General features: G+C 45.1%; 2 protein-coding genes across 8 annotated transcripts in view; one reads left to right on the top strand and one right to left on the bottom strand.

The window, feature by feature from the left end:
- MOSPD1 (motile sperm domain containing 1) lies at positions 1-11,197 on the top strand. The gene is made up of 6 exons (XM_080990448.1): positions 1-158; positions 2,712-2,983; positions 3,334-3,409; positions 5,535-5,752; positions 9,712-9,873; positions 10,704-11,197. Exons 2-6 carry the CDS (start codon positions 2,830-2,832, stop codon positions 10,733-10,735), a joined length of 642 nt encoding a protein of 213 aa, XP_080846574.1. The 5' UTR covers positions 1-158; positions 2,712-2,829; the 3' UTR covers positions 10,736-11,197.
- The window catches only part of LOC308468303 (P2R1A-PPP2R2A-interacting phosphatase regulator 1-like), a 26,785-nt gene continuing 16,519 nt past the window's right edge, over positions 7,261-17,526 (bottom strand). For 2 of the 7 annotated variants that reach the window (XM_080990442.1, XM_080990441.1), the window contains exons 9-10: positions 16,982-17,078; positions 13,394-15,002 (exon numbers count right to left, since the gene is read on the bottom strand). In XM_080990442.1, coding sequence (XP_080846568.1) covers positions 14,843-15,002; positions 16,982-17,078 — 257 coding nt within the window. In that variant the 3' untranslated portion in view covers positions 13,394-14,842. Of the gene's footprint in view, positions 7,586-10,034; positions 10,418-13,393; positions 15,003-15,994; positions 16,307-16,981; positions 17,079-17,526 lie in introns of those variants that run through there. The other 5 variants (XR_013981547.1, XR_013981548.1, XR_013981549.1 and 2 more) reach the window with 5 other exon arrangements.

The following is a 17,526-nucleotide window of genomic DNA, read 5'->3' as shown; positions in this document are numbered from 1 at the left end:
TTCACGTTCCCGGCAGCCCTAGCGCCTGGTGACGCGAGAGGGGCGGGGAAATGGGCGGGCCGGTCCGCTGAGGCGAGGGAGAGAGAGGCGAAGAGGCGGTGCTTCCTCGGCGGCGACTGGTGACCGAAAGAACCCGGAGGCGGAGGCGGGTCCGAGGGGTGAGTGAGGGCAGGGAGCGAGGGTCCGTCGTCGCCCAGGAAGGGTCCTCAGGGATCTCATTCCCGGCGAGGGGCCTGTTTGGGGACTACAACTCCCATCATCTCTCACCGCTGGCTACTGGTAGCTGGGGATGATGGGAGTTGTAGTCCCCAAACAGCTGCGAGGCGACCCGAGCCCGAAACAAAAGCGGGCCTCTTCGGGCTTGAGGGGAAGGGGCTGCGCTGCGCTGCGCTCCTCTGCGGCTCCGGTGGGGCGGCGGCTCGCCTCAGCCTGAGCGTTCGCGCGCCCCTCGGCGGGGAGGGGGCGATCGGGGGTCTCTGGCCTGGGTGGGGGCTTCCTGGGGGAAATGGCTCTCGAAAAAGTAGATGACCATCGCTGAGGGCGAGGAGGGCCTGGCTGTTCTGAGGGGGGGGTCGTCGTCGTGCCTTTGGCAGAGTTGCGTCAGAGATGACCGCCGTAGCTGTTTGGGGACTACAGTGCCCATCATCCCTGGCCACTGGTGCTAGGGATGATGGGATTTGGAATCCAAAAAACAGCTGGAGGGCCAAGTTGGGCCATGCCTGGGCCAGAAAGGGATGAAGTCTGTTGCGAGAGAACAGCAGCGGTGTCCTTGTTCTACTGTCCTGGACTACAATTACCATCATCCCTGACCACTGGTCCTGTTGGCTAGGGATGATGGGAGTTGTAGTCCCCAAAAGAGTTGTAGGGCCAAATTTAAGGCATGGCCCAACTCGGCCCTCCAGCTGTTTGGGGACTGCAACTCCCATTATCCTTGGCCACTGGCTACGTTTGTCCATGCCTGCTGGCAGTGCAAGGGGTCTGGTAGCTTTGTTAAAAAGAATGCCAGGGTTGGCCGTGGCAGCCCCTCACCTAGAGGGGGCTTCAGCAGCAGCAGGGGCCGTATCCTCAGAGAGAGCACGTATGGATCCGAAGGTTGGACTCTGCTTGTGTGTGTGTGTCCCCCCCCCCCCGCTCATTTTTTGTCTGCTGTTCCGGCCAATCGGGAGAAGATACCCCTGTTGTTGTAAACACTAATGTGACTTGGCAGCGTTTTGTCAAGGGTGCAAGCTAGATTGGAGAGGGCCGGAATCATGTCTCCTCGTCTACAATATTCCGTTCAGTTTGTCTCCCATTCATTTCTTTGGATTTCTCTTCGCTGCTTGGTGTGCCTGAAACACATCTGGAGGAACGTGCTTCGTTAAGCTCCTTGGCCAGGCTTCCTCAACCTCGGCCCTCCAGATGTTTTGAGACTACAATTCCCATCCCACTAATTCTTATTTTGATTGCCTTCTAATTGACGTTGTCGTCTGGGCTAGTTCAAGTTTTGCCAGTTTTGAATTGTGTGAGTAGATCACAGTCTCTCGGGAGTTGGCCACCCCTGCTTTTTCCGATAACAATGACGTGATTTGCAAATGTGGCAGGCTTGCAATTTTCAGGATTAATTGGCATGGGTGTTGTGAATAGCTGCTGTGGGATCTCATAGATGCATAAAAGCTTTTGGCCTACAATTCCCATGACCCCTAGCTAACGGGACCAGTGGTCAGGGATGGTGGGAATTGTAGTCCCAAAACAGCTGAAGGGCACAGTTTGGCCACCACTGCTCTAGCTCAGGCATGGCCCAAGTTGGCCCTCCAGCTGTCCATCAATATGTGGATGATACCCAGCTCTACCTCTCTTTTAAATCAGAACTAGTGAAGGTCCTGTGTGAGTGCCTGGAGGCGGTTGGAGGACATATGGCAGCTAACGGATTTTGGTTGAATCCTGAAAAGACAGAAGTACTGTTCTCGGGGGACAGGGGTCGGGTCGGTGTGGGGGACTCCCTGGTCCTGAATGGGGCAACTGTGCCCCTGAAGGACCAGCTGCGTAGCCTGGGGGTAATTTTGGACCCATGGAGGTGCAGGTCCGTTCTCTGTCCAGGGCAGCTTCATCTGATATGCGGGATGAGACCCTCCCTGCCCAGAGCAGAACATGCTCTGGTTATCTCCCGCTTGGACGATTGCCATGCGCTCTACGTGGGGCTGCCTTTGAAGATGACCCGGAAACTACAACTAATCCAGAATGCGGCAGCCAGACTGGAGACTGGTACTGCAGAGACTGCATAACCCTGAAAGACCTGCATAGGCTCCCGGGACATTTCCGGGCACAATTCAAAATGACCGTGTGGACCTTGAAAGCCCGAGGGCCTTAAATCCGGCACTGGCATAGATAGATAAATAGATAGATAGATAGATAGATAGATAGATGATTGAAGTTAGGTATAAGATGGATAAATAGATGATAGATAGATTAGATAGATGATAGATAGATAGATAGATAGATAGATAGATAGATAGATGAGACCCTACCTGCCAGAGTGGCGGTTCCCTTGCTGCGAGAAGTGAGGTTACAGGGAACCAGGCAGAGGGCCTTATCGGTGGTGGCGCCCACCCTGTGGAACGCCGTCGCATCAGATGTCAAAGAAATAAACAACTATCTGACTTTTAAAAGGCATCCGAAGGCAGCCCTGTTTCAGGAAGTTTCTTAATGTTTGATGCTGTCTTGTGTTTTTATAGGTTTGCCTATAGGTTTGCCATAATGCTTTCGGATTCCTAAATTGCTGTGACGAGACGTGTGGGGAGACAAAGCCGTCGGGCGAGCAGAAGGCGCAGTGGCGAGGACGACTCGGGGCCAATGCAGCAGCAAAAAAGGCAGCCAGAGTTAGTGGAAGGAAACCTTCCTGTCTTCCTATTCCCCACGGAGCTTATATTTTATGCGGACGACCAGTCGACCCATAAACAGGTGTTGACTCTCTATAACCCCTATGAATTTGCCTTAAAATTCAAAGGTGCGTCTCAGGTACAATTCTATTTAAGGGTTTGCTTGGGGAGGAGGGATTGTCTCAACTTCCTTTTATTTGCTTTCTGACCTGCCTTTTGCCTGAAGGTCCGTGGGTGGGTTACAAGAACTTGGGAGTCCGGATAAGGCATGGCCCAACCTGGCCTTCCAGCTGTTTTGGGACAACAACTCCCATCACCCCTAGCTAACAGGACCAGCGGTCAGGGATGGTGGGAATTATAATCTCAAAACAGCTGGAGGGCTGGAGTTCGGTCGTTCCCGATGTTGAGCTTCGCTTCTGTGCCAGTTTTCCTTGCGATTGGCTGACATCGGATGACGGCCCCTTTTCTTTTCTTTCAGTTCTTTGCACAACCCCAAATAAATATGTCGTGGTCGATGCAGCGGGCGCGGTGAAGCCTCAGTGCTGTGTTGACATGTGAGTAAAAAGCTGGTTTTTGGTTTGTTGCTTTGTAATGAATAGCAACCACTAAGCTGCCTTCCAGAGGTCATTTGTTAATTTATTAGATGCATAGTCCACCCTCATCAATACATCTCAGGGTGGGGAAATCAAAAAATTAAAAAATTGTCCAGTGGCACCTTAGGAACCAACTCAGTTTGTTCTGGGTCTAAGCTTTACGTCGGCATGTGCCCTTCTTCAGATACACAGAAACCAAAGTCTAGTATGAAAGAGGCCTCCCAGCGTTCTCACAGGCCCATATAAGAGCAGCGCAAACAGTTGGGCCTGACGAGCATTTACTGTTCCCAACCCTAATCCTGCGGAAAGCCATCTAATTGGATTTGAATTTGATCCTGACTTGTTTTCAGGAGGTAATTTCGTTATTGCTTGATTTTATACCAGTGTTACATATTTGGTGTTAGCCTCCCTGAGCCCAGGTTCGGACGGGGAGGGCGGGATACAAATAAAAGTTTATTATTTTTTATTATTAACCAGACCCTGATAGATAGTGGGAGGGTGGGGTAGGGTTTTTCCCCAAATGGTAGTAGCACTCAATGGGTATGGTCAACCTGTGGGCGACTGTGAACAACTGCAATTAGTCCGACAGGACCTGACCCTGTGCTCCGGGGACCAGTGTGGCTGGCATAGCACTGGGTGGACGTGGTCAGCAGGGGACCAATCCACTGTCCCTCGGACCTTGTGGGGGGCCGGACTAGATGGGGGGGGGGATGAATGAATTCCTATTCCCCACAAACAACCCAGAGATGCATTTTAAATAAAAGGGCATATTCTACTCATGTAAAAACACGCTGATTCCTGGACAGTCCGTGGGCCAGATTGAGAAGGCGATTGGGCCGGATCCAGCCCCTGGGCCTTAGTTTGCCTACCCATGGTATAAAGGAATACAATATTGATCTAGGAAAGAAAGTTTTTATAAAACATCACAGAAATAAAATGATGCAACACGCTTATGAGAAAGGGAAAAAACATGGAGAGGATGGGTAGTCATAGGTTTGTGAAGAAACCCCATAATTGAAACTGTATGTATCTTTTGTGATCACCGATAGCTTTACAGTGGTACCTTAGTTTACGACAGGCAGAGGCAACCTTGGCATTCCAGCTGCTTTGGGACTACAATTCCCATCATCCCTGACCACTCATCCTTTGAGTTAGGCATCATGGGAGTTGTAGTCCCAAAACAGCTGGAGGGCCTAGGTTGCCTATGCCTGGTTTATGACCATCATCCGTTCCGGAGGTCCCATCATAAACTGAAACAGGTCGTAACCCAAGGCACGCTTTTGCCAATGGGGCCTCCAAAAACGGGTCATTGTCCAAAAAAATGTGTTCGCCAACCAAAAAAATTGTTTGTAATAAAAAACCACGGGTTGTAACCCGAAAAAGGTTCGCAAACCGGGACGTGCACGTCTGGGTTTGAATCGATCGTCATTCAAAACTGTCGTAAACTAGGTTGTTCACAAACCAAGGTACTAATAGAAATAATTATGACAACTTGTTGTGCATATATAAATAATGAGCTGTTTATAAATATTAGAAGTAAGTCTATTTAGTATGGAGATGACAGGCTTCCTCAACCTTGGCCCTCCATATGTTTTTGGCCTACAACTCCCATGATCCCTAGCTAGCAGGACCAGTGGTCAGGGATGATGGGAATTGTAGTCTCAAAACATCTGGAGGGCCGAGGTTGAGGAAGCCTGAGATAAGGTAAATAGGGTGATTTAGAAATGCGGAGATAAAAGTGATTGCATATGGTAGTCAGGGAGGAGAACGGGAGAAAGTCAAAGCTCAATTTGAGCAAAGATATATGTGATGAAGAAATTTTATTTGGTTGTTTGTTATAAAGCAGGCATCCCCAACCTTTGGCCCTCCGGATGTTTTGGACTGCAATTCCCATCAACCCTGGCCACTGGTCCTGTTAGCTAGGGATCATGTGAGCTGTAGGCCAAAACATCTGGGGAGCCGCGGGTTGGGGATGCCTGTTATAAAATAAATAAGAAAATTTAATAAACATTGTATTAAAACAAAAAAAGAGCAATAACGTGTTAAAAAAGGAAATGTGGCCATTCACGTCCTCCTCCCATTACAGCGTGATCCGTCACAGAGATGTCCGACCTTGCCACTATGGCGTGATCGACAAGTTTCGGCTCCAGGTCTCAGAGCAGAGCCAGAGGAAAGCGCTGGGGAGGAAAGAGGTCATCGCCACTCTGCTTCCAGCAGCGAAAGACCCGAAGGAAGAGGAGGAGAAGAGGATCACGGCACATCTGGCAGAGAGCGTCTTTTTCGAGCAGGCTTTGTGCCAGCCAGGTAGTTGGATGGTTGGAACACCATTGCTTTTTGGAGCTATAGACCTGTCTCTTTATCTATTTATTGTTATTATTATTATTACTACTACTACTACAGTGGTACCTTGGGTTACATACGCTTCAGGTTACAGACTCCGCCAACCCAGAAATAGTACCTTGGATTAAGGAGAAGAGAAACCGTGCAGCGGCAGCAGGAGGCTCCATTAGCTAAAGTGGTACCTCAGGTTAAGAACAGTTTCAGGTTAAGAATGGACCTCCAGAACGAATTAAGTTCTTAACCAGAGGTACCACTGTATTATATACCAGGGGTCAGCAAACTTTCAGCAGGGGGCGAGAGATGCATTTTAAATAAAAGGGCACATTCTACTCACGTAAAAACACGCTGGTTCCCGGACTGCCTGAAGGCAATTGGGCCAGATCCGGCCCCTGGGCTGTAGTTTGCCTACCCATGGCAGGGGCTGGCAAGTTTTCTTCATGGCGGGCTGGTCCACTGTCCCTCAGACCTTGTGGGGGGCTGGACTAGATTTTTTGAGGGGGGGGGAGAACGAATTCCTATGCCCCACAAATAATCCAGAGATGCATTTTAAATAAAAGGACACATTCTACTCATGTCAAAACATGCCGATTCCTAGTCCCAGTCCACCGGATTGAGGCCATTGGGCTGCATCTGGCCCCCGGGCCTTAGGTTGCCTACCCTTGTTATATGCATTTGTGAATGTTTACTCAAACCCTGCCAATGAGTCCAACTCTCCTTGTTGTCTCTTCATATATATCATAAATGGTTCCCATTCTCTTTTAAAGTCTTTGTTGTCCCTCTCATGTAATTTATCTGTTCATTTTGCTAATTCTGCATATTATTCCATGACTCTCTTGCCATTGTTCTTTCTTGGCTTTCTTCCGTCTTCCGAGCTGGGGCTAATAGAATCCTTGCTGCTGTTGTTTCACGCATAAATAATTTCCAGTTGTCCTTTCTTATTTCTTATTTATTTAAGCATATTTACAAGCAGACAATATGGAGGCATTTCCCCACATCTGCCGTATTAAGCAGCTGGTCCCTTACCTCCCTTGTCCTGACCTCGCCACAGTGACCCATGCAACGGTCACCTCCAGGCTTGATTATTGTAACTCGCTCTACGCAGGGTCACCCTCAAAGCTCACCCAGAAACCCCAGCGGGCAGAGAACGCCTTGACGAGGTTCCTCGCAGTGTCCCCGCTGCGGGACCACGTCCACCCAGCGCTGTGCCAGCTGCACTGGCTCCCAGTGGAGCACAGGGTCAGGTTTCAGGGGCTGGTTTTCATCTTTAAACTAGGCTTCCTCCACCTCAGCCCTCCAGGTGTTTTTGGCCTACAACTCTCATCACCCCTAGCTAGCAGGACCAGTGGTCAGGGATGATGGGATTGTAGTCTCAAAACATTTGGAAGGGCCAAGGCTGAGGAAGCCTGCACTTAACCCTAAAAACCAAAAACAGTAAAGGGAAAGGATCAGAAAGAAAGAAAGGACTACACCCATTTGACTTTTTAATGTTTTATTTGAGAATATTTACAAACAAACAAACAAACAAACAGGTACACACACCTCACCCCCAAAAACCAAAGACAGTAAAGGGAAAAGGTGAGAAAAATAGAAAAGATGGAGGAGCCCACCCATTTGACTCCCCTCCACCAGCACTTGTCACCTTGAGAGTCCTTTTAAGTTCTCATTCCCATTACGTATTATTTATCACTGCAATTACTTCTTTGATAGTATGATTACGGTGTAACATCAAGTCACCTTACAAGCTTAACCTTCCTCTGCTTGTCAATATGAAGAGGATGCCAGCAAGGTTGAACCTTTCTGTAAGGGAAAAAAAGGATTTTATGATTCGGAAAAAAAGGAAACCTTCCTCTGCTTGTCAATATGAAGAGGATGAACTTTTCTGTAATATGTGTGTGTGTGTTTTAAATCAAGTCTTACCTCCTGGCTTCTCCCTCCCCTGCCTAGGTGAGGAAGGGAGCTGGCTGAGCACCATTTTCAGGAATCCCTCTTTGGAGCCAGCCCTTTCGCACCACTCAGCTTTCCCCCGCCGCCCTGCCTACCCATGAGAAGCGGCGGCAGCCCCTGGGAGGGTAAGCGTGGGGGATGGGGAGGAGGACTACTTGCCCACCTCGCCTCTTCTTCCAGCTCCCACCCTCCCTGGTGCTGGTTCTCCGGCCCGCCCCAAAGTCTGAGGGACAGTGGACAACAAGCCTGCAGCAAAAAAAAAATTTGCTGGCCCCTGCACCTAATGGGAAGCTCAAAAGCTGAACCTGAGCATCCCTCTGCCCGCTGGTGGTTTTTGGCAGTTGGTATTCAGAGGAACACTGTTTTCCCCCATTGGAGGTCGAACCTAGCCCATGGGTAGGCAAACTAAGGTCCGGGAGCCGGATCCAGCCCAATCGCTTTCTCAATCCAGTCGGCGGACCATCCGGGAATCGTGTTTTGACATGAGTAGAATGTGTCCTTTTATTGAAAATGCATCTCTGGGTGATTTGTGGGGCATAGAAATTTGTTCATTCCCCCCCCCAACTAGTCCAGCCCCCCACAAGGTCTGAGGGACAGTGGACCGGCCCCCTGCTGAAAAAGGTTGCCAATCTCTGAAGTCCTAGCCATTCTGGCTGGGTGGATTTGATGGGAAGCCCAATGTCAATAAAAGCAAGAATGTTTGGTGAAATGAAATGTTTAGGAATGAAGTGGATCTCATTTGAACTTTTTGTTAGGGTGGGCAAGACTGTGATCTACTCAGAAAGTTAAAAACTAGCAGTGATCTACCCCGGTTCAGGTCTAAGTTGTTGAGCTTTTTTTAGGGAAGCCAAAGTTCTTGAGCTTCTTTAGGGGGAGCCGATGATGATGATGATGATGATGATGATGATGATGATTAATTTATACCCCACCCATCTGGCTATTAAAAACTTCCCTAAACAGGGCTGCCTTCAGATGCTTTCAGATTTACCTGTTCGACATGCCTATGTTATACCATTCAAAAAACTGGGGGCAAAAAATATAAATTTTACAGCATGTTATTTAATAAGAGAAAATTACCTGAAAATGCACCATAGGTGGTATTTAGCACTGGAGAGATTGGCTAAAATGAACAGATCGCTTAGTAATAAGTGTTGGGAGATGCACAAAGCAGATTGGAACCTTCTACCATATGTGGTAGACATGTTCAGAGATCAGAAAGTTCTGAGACATGATCCATGAATAAATAAAAAAGTTACTAAGAACTTCACAAAGTAAAAGACCAGAAACATATCTTTTGGGAATATTGAACAGTGATATTCCAAAAGAAAAAACTCATTTTTTTCTGTATGGAACATCAGCGGCAAGAATTCTAGTGGCTAAGTACTGGAAGGGTAACCAGGTACTGACCAAAGAGGAGTGGCTATATAAATTATGTGAATATTTGGAACTGGCCAAATGGACGGATATAATAAGACTAAAGCCAATGAATACAGTCCAGGAGGAATGGAATTGCTTGAATGACTACTTAGAAAGACAAGGTTCAAATGTAAAAATTAGGCTGTGTCTAGAATGACCTGGTGAATGGAAAAGGGGAAATATACATATATACACATTTATATATTCAGATGAAAATAATACTGAAATACAGATAAAATATGAAAGGTGAAAGGAAGTGCTGTGAGAGTGATGGAAGTCTATTATTATTTTGTAAATCAGTGTTTTGTAATGAAATATGATACTTTATTCTTCTTTTCTGTCTACTTTTCTTTGCATTTTTTCTTTTTCTTTATTTTTTCTTTCTGTTTTATTTGATATTACTCTTTATGTATGGTTTTGTTTTGATGTATTTACTTTGCAATATAATAAAGATTTTTTTAAAATGTTTTGTTATTTACTAAATTCAATAGGGGGGGGGGGGAGAAAGGAAAGGAAAGAAATTGCCCCTTTCCATAGTGTTAAATGCCTTTTCCTTTTCCCAGAAAACAGAATTGCCTCATCGGGGCCGAGTTTGCTCACCGTGTTCCTCGGAATCGTGTGCATTGCGGCTCTCATGCTTCCCACGCTGGGAGAAGGGGGTTCCCTTGTGCCTCTCTACCTCCACTTAAGTGTGAATCAAAAGTTAGTAGCGGCTTACGTATTAGGTAAGCATCTTTTTGTCGTCATTTCGAAATAGGGTTTGGAGCAGAGTGTAAAAATGAAAATGTGTAAAGAAACGTAAAAAACAACCCTATAATCGAGTCACTGCGTGAGGGCCATGTCAGCAAATTGCAACCAGGGTGGATCAATGTTTTTTAAAAGCAAGTTTTTTAAAATAGGATTTTTTTATTTAAATTGGATTTTGGAAATAAAATGCTTTTGGAGGAAGAATCTTTCTATAGTTTTCTGTTTAGGTTACATTATAGTCCAAAGCAGGCTTCCTCAACCTCGGCCCTCCAAATGTTTTGAGACTACAATTCTTTTTCTCTTTCCAATCAAGTACAGCAGAAAAGCTGTCCAAATGGAAACAGTCAACTTATTAAACCTCACCATCATTTCATCCTTATCTGTCAATGTATTTCTTATAGAAGAACCAAATCAGTCATTTTTGATAGAACTGTAAAAACTACTCTGAAAATTTACGATTCCAAAAAGGAAACCTTTCTCTGCTTGTCAATATTAGGAGGATGCCAGCAAGGCCGAACCTTTCTGTAAGGGAAAAAAAGAAAGATTTAAATCAAGTCTTACTGACTAGTGATTTAACTTATTGCAACTGAAAGTAAATTTGAGCTCTCTGACATTTCGGCATTTGTAGAGAGATGAGTTGTGTATGTAAGATAAGTTGTGTATGTAAACCACGTTTCACAAATATTCACAAACGTGCTCCCAGTGAACAAGCTTTCATGCGCGTGCGCCCCACCTAACAAAACTCTTGGTGTGGGTTATTTCTCAAGTTAAGCCGAAATAACTGGCTTTTTTCTTCTGATTCTTACAGGTCTCATCACTATGGTCATCCTGAGAACATGAGCGATAACACAATTGGATGTCCATCTTTTTCCTCCTATTTTTTTACTGCCTTTTAAATCCGCATCCTGAACGTGGGCCTCTGACCTCCATTTGGGTGCAAAAATCATCTGGCGATTTGCATCGCTCTCTTTTTTTTATTTCTTTTTTTTGAAAGCAAAGTTTTAACTCCGTTTTCACCGGAAAGACTCACGCGCTCGGAGATGCTTTTTGACTGATGAAATGGTTGAAGGAAAAGGAATCGAAAGAAGCTTTTCTACCTACGTCTACCGTGCAAAAATCTCATTTGTGCTTTCTTTTTAAATTGCATGTTTTTAAATTCATGTCAACTTCAGTGTTTGATCGCCATAGGAGCCGGCAGTTCTATCTGCAGTGTTCATTTGCCTGTAAGTATTGCAAATTTAAATACAGATAAAAACGCCTGGATGGCGGAATTGAAAGCCGCTTGCCCGATGGTGGAAGCTGCCGTATTTTTCCGTTTATTTTTGGAGACTCCGGTTTAGGAAAACGGGGGGGGGGGTGTTTGCCCAGAGCATGGGTAGGCAAACTAAGGCTCTGCCCAGTCGCCTCAGGATCCAGCCTGTGGACAGTCCGGGAATCAGTGTGTTTTGACATGAGTAGAATGTGCGCTTTTATTGAAAATGCACCTCTGGGTGATTTGTGGGGCATAGGAATTCATTCATTCCCCCCCAGCCCCCCACAAGGTCTGAGGGACAGTGGACCAGCTCACGGCTGGAAAAAGTTGCTGACCCCTGACGCCCTTTTTAGAAAAGGAGAAAAGAGGACAAGCTTTTGCAACCATACAACTATACCAGATGAATTGTTGACTGCCTAATTGGCGACACAGATTTTTTTATTTTTTAAAACTAATACATTATAGTGGCCGGATCCCGAGGTTTTTGCAACAGGAGGTGCCTGTTCTGCGCATGCGTGCGGCACAGTAGAGTGCTTCTGTGCATGCGGCAAAACCTGGTAAAATACTTCCAGGTTTGTCGCTTACATATCCCGAAGTTTACGCAACCAGAGGGTTAGGTAAGCTGACGTACTGCTGTATCTGCACTTCAGGGCAGGTCATGCATAGCAGGCACAGGTGTGGCCCTCCAGCTCTTTTGGGACTACGACGCCCATCATTCCTAGTTAACAGGACCAGTGATCAGGGTTGATGAGAACTGTAACAGCTGGAGGGCCAAGTTGGGCCATGCCTGTAGTAGGGGATAGCTCCTTCCGTTTCCCATGACAACTACATCTTGTAACTTGGTCTACCAATTGAGAAGAGGGTTTGCCAATGGAAACCTATTCATTGATTCTATCACTACTGTATTCTCAAGCGTGGGTGCCAGTGGGGAGAGTTACAAAGTGTGGGGAAACACACTAAAAACATCCTTTAAAAAAGCTCAGCAACTTTGGGGTAAAATTGTAAAAAGTAGCTCTAAAAATTAATAATCTTTTTTTAAAAAAAAAATATTGATTTTTATCCACTCTGATCCATGGACATTATTGTGAAGCATTTGGCAATGCTGGACACAGCTGCCCTTAGACTAGAATGTCACTTAAATTGGAAACCATCTTTAGAAAGATTTTCTCTCCGGAAGCATTTTATTTTAAAAATCTGATTTAAATCCAAAAAAATCTGATTTTGGGGTTGTTTTTTTTAAAAAAGCACTGATTTTTATCCACCCTGTCATGTGGTCATGCAGTGCTTTCAAATGCTCTGAGCTTACCTGGGATTGCCCACATAAGCCTCAAATGTTCCCATTTTAAAGAACAAGGAACCGAGGCTAAGCAAGAATGATCTATCCCAGGCATAGGCAAACTCCAGCCCTCCAGATGTTTGGGTCTACAATTCCCCTCATCCCTGACCACTGGTCCTGTTAGCTAGGGATGATGGGAATTGTGGTCCCAAACATCTGGAGGGCTGGAGTTGCCTGATCTATCCAAAGGTATCGAGCCTTTCCTGAATTGAGGTTTGAAAACTTCACTGCCACGGTTCTGAAGTTCCAGTACCAGGTCAAACAGCAGCCAGTACGTGCACGGATTGACAACTTGTATTTTAAAATTATTATTATTAATAATAAAATAAAATAATTATAAAATTGTTGTTATATAATATAAATTTTCTAAGCTGTAGATAACATCCTGTGTAATAGGTCTTGTATTGCTGGGACTATAGGAAACCCACTTGATAGGAGTCAGCCCTTCGTTTAGCTTGGTGTTGTCAACACTGACTGGCAGCTGTTCTCATGGGCTTCACGTGTGTCTTTCCCCCTGGAGATGTCAGGGAAAGCTTAATAATTCTAAAATAAAATTATTATTATAAATTATATTAATAACATTAATATTAAGTTAATAATATATTACTAATTTTATAATCATAATTATTATAAAATAAAATTATTATTTTTAAAAAATGATGATGATAATAAAAGATCGAATTTGTTGGATTTAAATCAGATTTCTTTATTATTTAGCAGCAGCTGGGAGGCCAGCCAAAACAGCACAGTTTATCTATACAAATACAATTCGCACGCGGATAAAATTGAAATATATATATAAAAAATCGGTCCAGTAGCCCCTTAAAGACCAACTAAGTTTGTTCTGGGTCGAAGTTTTTGTGTGCATGTGGATAAAATAGTCATTAAAAAAAATAAAGATACCCCTGGGTGACATTTTACAATATGCACATTTATTGGAGGCAAGGAAACTCTCTCTCTCCCAGGCAAAAACCGGAATACAGGTAACAAGAGGCCCAACTCCGATTCCAAACCAACGCTTTCCAAAGGAAAATTCCAGGAAGGGGAAAGCCAAATGTCCTTTTTTCCGCCCTCTTTCCGAGCCAGACAAGCACAATCACGCTTCAAATTCCGCACTATTTCTTGGAAGGAAGAAAGGAAATCAAAGTTTTCCAAATCCGGAAGACAAGAAACATTTGGAACCAGAATCGCACAAATCCGGCGGACAAAGTTGCCTATCAATACAGACCAGCCAGTGCTCGCAGGACATGGGGAAAGGGCTTCAATCATAAAAAAATACTCTAATAAATCACCAGACTTTTGTTATTATTTTACAGAATTATAAATAATAAATAGCGTGACACAGTAGATTACAAATGGGTTGCATCTTTTTTTCCCTTTTTTGGAAATTAAGCCCAATTGGATCTTGTGAGGAATAAATCAGACTTCCTCAACCTCAGCCCTCCAGATGTTTTTGGCCTACAACTCCCATGATCCCTAGCTAGCAGGACCAGTGGTCAGGGAAGATGGGATTTGTAGTCTCAAAACATCTAGAGGGCTGAGGTTGAGGAAGCCTGGAATAGATCATTTCTTGCACCCAAAACCAAATGACATTTCCCATACTTAAGTGTACTTCTCAGTTTCCTTCTCAGTTTCCACCAGCATTCATCTCAAGAAACAGGCAAACTCTGGCCCTCCAGATGTTTTCGCCTACAACACCCATCATCCCTAGCTAACGGGACCAGTGGTCAGGGTGATGGGAACTGTGGTCCCAAAATAGCGGATGGGGCCAAGTTGGGCCACCAACTTGGCCCTCCAGCTGTTTGGGGAATACAATACCCATCCTCCCTAGGTAACAGAACCAGTGGTCAGCGATGATGGGAATTGTAGTCCCCAAACAGCTGGAAGGCCAAGTTTGACTAGGCCTGACCTAGAATAAACTCATTTATTTCAGTTCCATTCTTACCTTCGGAACAAGGGATCGCGACGGCGACTGGTTTCCCACCGACATTTTTAATGCGAATATAAATTGGATGCTTTTCCGGGAATTCGGAGGAAATGTGGGTGTCATTTCTTTGAAAGGAAAGTCCCGATCCAAGGATACATTCGCAAAATAATTTGTAGTTAAAAGGAAAACCGAGCAGACGTTGGCAAAAGATTTAAAAGGGAAACCGGCAGACCAGGCAGCGCCAGGGCCTGACGCGTCCATTAAAAGGAGGATTAAAATCGCCTGGAGACGTTGCCGAGGAGGGTTGACGTGGGTGTTTCGCACTCGGCACTCCTAATCCGGATGCCCTTGGGGATTTTATGCCGCCGGTTTCTCCGTAGGGTATAGCAAAAGGATGGCACAGGCGGACATCCAGGCAGGCGGCAGGGCGAGTCACTTGGGGGAAAGGTCTTCCATCAAGATGAATGGGGAAGCAGGTTCGGATCGCGCGGCAGGCGATTCCGCTGCGGTGCCAGAGGCGGCGCCTTTGGCCAGTGAGTCAGTGGAGGGGCTGGCACCGCTGGAGCAGCTGTCGAGGGCATCTGAGGGCAGGCTGCGGACACGAGGGGAAACCGCAAGCTTCAGTCAGGGCACAAAATAAAAAATGGTCCAGTAGCATCTTAGAGCAGGCATAGGCAAACTCCTATGTTTGGGACTACAATTCCCATCATCCCTCACCAGTGCTCCTGTGAAGTGGGGATGATGTGGGTTGTAGTCCCAAAACAGCTGGAGGGCCAAGTTGGGCCATGCAGCGGTGACCAAACTTGGCCCTCCAGCTGGTTTGGGACAATTCCCATCATCCCTGACCACTGGTCCTGTGAGCTGGGGATTATGGGTGTTGTAGTCCCAAAACAGCTGGAGGGCCAAGTTACCATATTTTTTGCTCCATAAGACGCACCTGACCATAAGACACACCTAGTTTTTAGAGGAGGAAAACAAGAAAAAAAAATTCTGAACGAAACAGTGGATGTATGAGTTTTGTGGTTCATGCAATGGCCACAGACGTGATTTGACGGTGAGTTTGGGGTAGCCCATTGCAAAAATCCTGAGGATTCATGTGGATCTGTGCTTTGTAACCACGTTGTTCCACCATTGTGGCCCCACAAAACAGTGGGTGCGTGATTTTTTTGGTGCAGGCTGTAGCCATGGACATGTTACGTGATCTGATGGTGAATTTGAGGTGACGCAATGTAAAAATCCTGAGGATCCCCCCTCCCAGGCAGCCTCCTTTATCGTGTCCCTTATCTCTTTTCCTGATCGCTTACCAATCAGCTGCTTCCTTTCAACACCCACTTCCCTCTTTCAAAAAAAGGAGCATGATCTGCTTTTTGACCCTGGGCAATTCAGCTCCAGGGACCACGTATTCGCTCCATAAGGCGCACAGACATTTCCCCTTACTTTTTAGGAGGAAAAAAGTGTCTTATGAAGCAAAAAATACGTTATGTATCTGCACACTTCTTCAGGTCAGTACCCACCCGGGTGGATTGGGTACTATCATTTATTGCTATCAAGTCGGTTGAAATCACAATTCAAATCACTCGTCAGTAAGGCTTGATTTAAAATCCTTTTTATTTACAGAAAGGTTCAGTCATGCTGGCATTCTCTTAATATGGACCATTGGAGGAAGGTTTCCTTTTTGGAATCATCAATTTACAGAGAAGCTTTTACAGTTTACGGGCTGGGGGAGTGTTTGTGGCAGGGTGGATGTGATACAAATCAAATAGATATAAATCCCTCATCAGTCAGACTATTTCAATCACTCATCAGTAAGGCTTGATTCAAGTCATTTTTTTTAATAGAAAGGTTCAACCTTGCTGCCATCCTCTTAATACTGACAACCAGAAGAAGGTTTCCTTTCTGAAATCATAAATTTTCAGAATAGTTTTTTACAGTTATATAAAAAATGAGTGATTTTTTAGCACACATGAAAAACTTTAACCACATCCTTATTTCCTGATGAATAGCCTTTGGACTAGAACAGGCATAGGCAAACTCAGCCCTCCAGTTGTTTTGGGACTACAACTCCCATCATCCCTAGCTAACAGGACTAGTGGTCAGGGATGATGGGAGTTGTAATCCCAAAACATCCTGAAGGCCAGAGTTTGCCTATGCGTGGACTAGAAAGCCACTTAAATAAAAAATCTTTAGAAAGATTTTTCCTCCAAAAGCATTTTGTTTTAAAAATCTGATTTAAATAAAAAAAATCTAATTGAAGAAAAAAAAAATCTGATATAATTTTTTCAAGAATACGATCTTTTTTTTAAAAAAAAAATCCTTGATTTTTAGCCACCCTGATCCATGGACATATGTCACTTGAACAGAAAACTATCTTTAGAAAGCATTTTATTTTAAAATTCCAAATTAAATTTTAAAAATCTGATTTAAATTTTTAAAAAATCAAATTATAAAAAAATAATTGGTTTTTATCCACCCTGGGTAGGAACTATTTTGGAATGCTAGAGCATCAAAAGATACAGCGAACCATTTCTGGGCATTGATGAGTAGTATATGTATTATTAAGATTAATTTTACCATGAGCTGAGGTCAGAAAGGTGTGTCGCGTCAGGACAAAGCATGTTGGTGGTTCCTTGGAAAAGTCTCTTGGGCTGGCTTTCGGTTTCCATTTCACCTATTGAAATCAAGCAGATTTGTTTCAGATGGTTTATTAGCTAAGAGGTGGAAACTGCCAGAGTTACCAACGATTGAGGAGTGGCAGAATGAAGATGGTGGACTAAGCCAGAGGGGGCCAAACTCAACCCTCCAGCTGCTTGGGGACTGCAACTCCCATCATCCCTGACCACAAGTCCTGAGAGCTAGGGATGATGGGAGTTGTAGTCCAGGCATAGGCAAACTCTGCCCTCCAGATGTTTTGGGACTACAATTCCCATAATCCCTGACCACTGGGCCTGTTAGCTAGGGACAATGGGAGTTGTAGTCCCCAAAACAGCTGGAGGGCTGAGTTTGGCCATGCCTGGACTATGCAGAATTGGCCACGCTGACTGGTAGAATCCGGAACCAAGACAACCAAAATTTTTGAAGAGACTGGAGTAAATTTATTTGGTATATGAACAATTATT

This window comes from Podarcis pityusensis, assembly GCF_964106645.2.
Source record: "Podarcis pityusensis genome assembly, chromosome: Z".
Taxonomy (NCBI): domain Eukaryota; kingdom Metazoa; phylum Chordata; class Lepidosauria; order Squamata; family Lacertidae; genus Podarcis; species Podarcis pityusensis.
This window is presented reverse-complemented; position numbering and strand designations above follow the sequence as displayed.

Bases quoted from the DNA above. Each gene is read 5' to 3' on its own strand.
- MOSPD1 (XM_080990448.1), top strand. From the start codon at position 2,830: ATGCAGCAGCAAAAAAGGCAGCCAGAGTTAGTGGAAGGAAACCTTCCT. The intron at 2,984-3,333 runs GTGCGTCTCAGG...CTTTTCTTTCAG, and splicing joins ATTTGCCTTAAAATTCAAAG to TTCTTTGCACAACCCCAAAT. The intron at 9,874-10,703 runs GTAAGCATCTTT...TGATTCTTACAG, and splicing joins AGTAGCGGCTTACGTATTAG to GTCTCATCACTATGGTCATC.